At 54.3% G+C, this 3,797-nt stretch overlaps 1 protein-coding gene across 6 annotated transcripts in view; it reads right to left on the bottom strand.

Moving 5' to 3' along the window:
- Window positions 1–3,797, bottom strand: part of SCLY (selenocysteine lyase) — a 28,749-nt gene that overhangs the window by 5,537 nt on the left and 19,415 nt on the right. For all 6 annotated transcript variants that reach the window (XR_002775366.1, XM_023518256.1, XM_023518255.1 and 3 more), the window contains 2 exons: window positions 3,284–3,320; window positions 908–991 (listed from right to left, as the gene is read on the bottom strand). Coding sequence is in view for 5 of the 6 variants with exons in the window: in XM_023518256.1 (XP_023374024.1) it covers window positions 908–991; window positions 3,284–3,320 (121 nt within the window). In the remaining variant the exon portion in view is untranslated. The remainder of the gene's footprint in view (window positions 1–907; window positions 992–3,283; window positions 3,321–3,797) is intronic.

The following is a 3,797-nucleotide window of genomic DNA, read 5'->3' as shown; positions in this document are numbered from 1 at the left end:
CCGAGCCGTAAATATTTCTTATCAATAAGCACCAGCGCGCTGGCTGGGTCCAGTAGCTCATGTCTGTGATCCCAGTACTCTGGGAGGCTAAGGCAGGTGGATCGCTTGAGTTCAGGAGTTTGAGACCAGCCTGAGTAAGAGCAAGACTCCATCTCTAAAAACTAGTTGGGCATTGTGGTGGGCACCTGTAGTTCCAGCTACCGAGGAGGCTGAGGCAGGAGGGTTACTTGAGCCCAAGTTTTAGGTTGCTGCGAGCTATGACACTCAGGGTAACAGAGTAAGACTCTGTCTAAAAAAAAAATAAAACTAAAAGGCCGGGCACAGAGGCTCACACCTGTAATCCTAGCACTCTGGGAGGCTGAGGGAAGTGGATTGCTTGAGCTCTGGAGTTCAAGGCCAGCCTAAGCAAGAGTGAGACCCTATCTCTATTAAAGATAGAAAAACTAGCCAGGCATTGTTGTGGGCATCTATAGTCCCAGATACTTAGGAGGCTGAGGCAAGTGCATTGCTTGAGACCAGGAGTTTGAGGTTGCTGTGAACTATGACACCACAGCACTCTACGCAAGGTGACATAGTAAGACTCTGTCTCAAAAAAAAACCCAAACCAGCCCCTACCTGTCACAGTTAAGGGGACTGACTGTGGAAAGTAATCAGGAGGAAAAAGTATATCCATGCACACGGACTGTCTACAGAATTGTCAGGTGCGTGACCACAACACTAGCATTTCCTTCAGGTGTCTGTGAAGGAAATCCCCCTGGTCTAAGGGCTTCTGTTCGGGTTTCAGACTCTACCTCCCTTCACGCCAGGGTTCTTCCTTCTTTCCTTATTTCCACACACAGGGGTTCTGCTGTCTGGCACCACTGCGCCCTCCCACCTGCGCCCCCACTCCCCCCCCCGCCCCGCTCACCTCCAGCCTCTCCTCCAGGTAATCCCGGATGTCCCTCATGTGGGCTGCATAAGCCTCACAGTTCTGGGCCACCAGCTCAGCAGCCTGGGGACACAGACACATACCACGCATGTTAGCATGTTCCAGTTGTGCCAAACAGACGAGAGGGAAGAAGCTTAAAGCAACACAGGTGACATCTCCTGACCCAAGAGGTGACATTTCCTCAAACTGCTGGCTCCCTGGAGCATCACAGACACAGTCCCTTCCAGTGGTGCTCTGACCAGGTGGCTGACGAGAACTTAATAGGCACTTCTTGACGGCACCAGGCAAACAGGGCCCTAATGGGGTCTCAGTCCTTAAGGAGCCACGTCTCAGAGAGAGAAGGACAAAAATAAGGGAAGATGTGAATGGACTCCCACCGACCAGGTCAGTGCTGTGACAGGGCCATGCAGGCTGCTGGGGGAGCCTCCCGGGGCTGCGCGAAGATGGGGAAGTGTCCAGAAAGGCCTGCGGGGGACAGACGGCCCTGCCCCCGAACAGAGGGGCTGCGGGAGACAGACGGCCCTGCCTCTGAACAGAGGGGCTGTGGGGGACAGATGGCCCTGTCCCTGAATAGAGGGGCCTGTGTGGTGGATTGAGCAGGTGAGGGAAGATGGCAGATCCAAACCAAGGCCAGTGGGTCTGGACACAGGACCTGACTTGCATGTTTACTGGTCCTTGGTGGCTGTGTGGACAATGGCAGCAGCAGACCCTCAGGAGGACACCGCATGTGTCTAGACCCTTGGACTATGGGTGGTAGTCACGAGAACCAACAAGAGGAAGTTCCTGGATGTATTCAGGAAATGGGACTGCTGCCACCTGAGATTCGGGGACGGGAACAAGGGAGGACCAGGGGCGTTTCCTAGACTTCTGGAGGAACAACCTAAGGCTGGCAGGTGTCTCGGGTGAGGCGCAGGACAGGGGAGAGACTGGGAATGTCTATGAAGCAGCTGGGACATGGGTCTCCCAGGAGAAAGATGAGGACATGGCCAAAGGCTTGAACACAGGCCAGTGTCACAGCAACGAGACCGGGTGTGACCCAGGAGGGGCACAGGTGCAAGGAGGAGCTGCCAATGGGGACAAAGGCAGAGAAGTAACCCATGTGGGGGGCAGGCTGGGAGGGAAGCCATTGGCAACAGTGGACAGGACAACGTGGTGGTGGGTGGGGACCTTCTTAGAAGTGCTGGGAGCGGGTGTGGGGAGAGCAGGGGAGGCCACTCCTAAGGGGCTTCTGGCAGGAGGGCGGCTCAGGGGCACAAGGCTCAGGGGGGCTTCCAGTAGGGAAGTGATGGCGCAGCAGAGACGTAATAAGAAGATCCAAAACATTTAGAAAGCTGCTGTTGCGAGGCCCACCTTGCAGGTGGGACAGCTCAGGAGGCAGCGCAACTGGACCCACGCGTGTGGTAAGGCTCCTCAGCCAGGATGTGAGCCCAGAGAGCTTCTGAGCCTGACCTTACTGCCCCTCACCTCTCAGCTCCACACACACAGGTGCTGGACTCCTGCTCCAAACTCCCTCCCTTCAGTAAACACCACCAAGTCATCTTGGTACAAGGTTTATATCAGTGGTTCTCAACCTGTGGGTCACAACCCACAAGAACTGTATTAAAGGCTTCGGCATTAGGAAGGTTGAGAACCACTGGTTTAGATGCACCTGCGGTCAGTCCAGTGTATGGTTGTGAATATCTGAGTAACAGTGGCCCCACTCAGACTCTCCCGGGGGACTGTGAAGCCCTTTCTTCTGTGCTGAAGACACTGAGGCAGACAAGGCCAACACTGTGCTCAAGGAGCTAGGCCAGTCCACACATATGGGATGGAAAGGACATTGGATGGGGGCAGGAAGGCAGGGTCAGGGACAGAGCAACACTGAGGGGCCACGGATGGACTGCTGCTGTAGCTGCAGCTCACGGAGGGCTGCTCAGAGGACGCAGCCTGTAAGTGGAAGCCTGTGTGTGGTGTGGAGGGGTGGCCGGATGCTCAGGGCAACACACCCTGCCTTCCCATCACACCAACGCTGCGCTGGCATCGCGCCCCACAGGCCATTCGGGGACTGAGCACCAGTGGTGCAGGGGCTCCAACACCGGCAGGAATGCACAGACCTGTGGCAGGACACGTCACCTCTGTTGCGATGATGTCACCATATTTCTTATATTAGAAGACGCAGAGACAAAGAGCTTTCCCTTTCAACCCATCCTACAGATCTCGAAAAGTGTGGTTCTAGGATGTGAATAAAACCCGGGGCTTTTTCTTATCAGTCTTTTCATAGATCATGACTATGACTTTCCTAAAGCCTGGATTCCAACAAAACCTGCTGAGGAAACTGAGGACAAGGCAACTGACTCGTCTGTAACCGGGGCTCACCTTCCCAAGGCCAGCAATCATTGGGGTGTTCTCGGTCCTGCAAGAGACAAGGGAATAAACAGATGTCAAAGGAAGGAGTCCTGCCTACATGAAAAGTCATTGTGTTAAAATAAAAACTCACACCAACCTCTTTCCTAAGCTTGTGACATATGGTTGCCCAATGGCAGCTGCAGCCCCCAAATACCTCTCATGCAAAGGGTGACTCGTCTGGCCTCACAACAGGGGTCACTACGGCCTGCCATGGACGACATACGTGAGCTGTCCAGGGAAAATTCTATCTGGACTCTTTCCTCCTCCTGCTACAGGAGCGGGACAGGCCTCTCTTTGGTCCCACGGCCAAACCAGCAGGTGTGAGGAGCCCCTTTGGGGTAGGGCTGCCACCCCCACCCCTACCCACATCAGCAGAGGTCAAGTGGGAAACCAGACTTCCACCCACACAGGTTAGGGTTAGGTTGAGGATTTCCTATTTGGTTTTTGGTTCCTATTTGTTTTTTTATTCTCTGTTTATTTTTTT

Source organism: Otolemur garnettii, unplaced genomic scaffold (assembly GCF_000181295.1).
Source record: "Otolemur garnettii isolate 467f Iridium unplaced genomic scaffold, OtoGar3 scaffold00133, whole genome shotgun sequence".
Classification (NCBI taxonomy): Eukaryota; Metazoa; Chordata; class Mammalia; order Primates; family Galagidae; genus Otolemur; species Otolemur garnettii.
The sequence above is the reverse complement of the archived record's forward strand: the minus strand, read 5'-3'. Positions and strand labels throughout refer to the sequence as shown.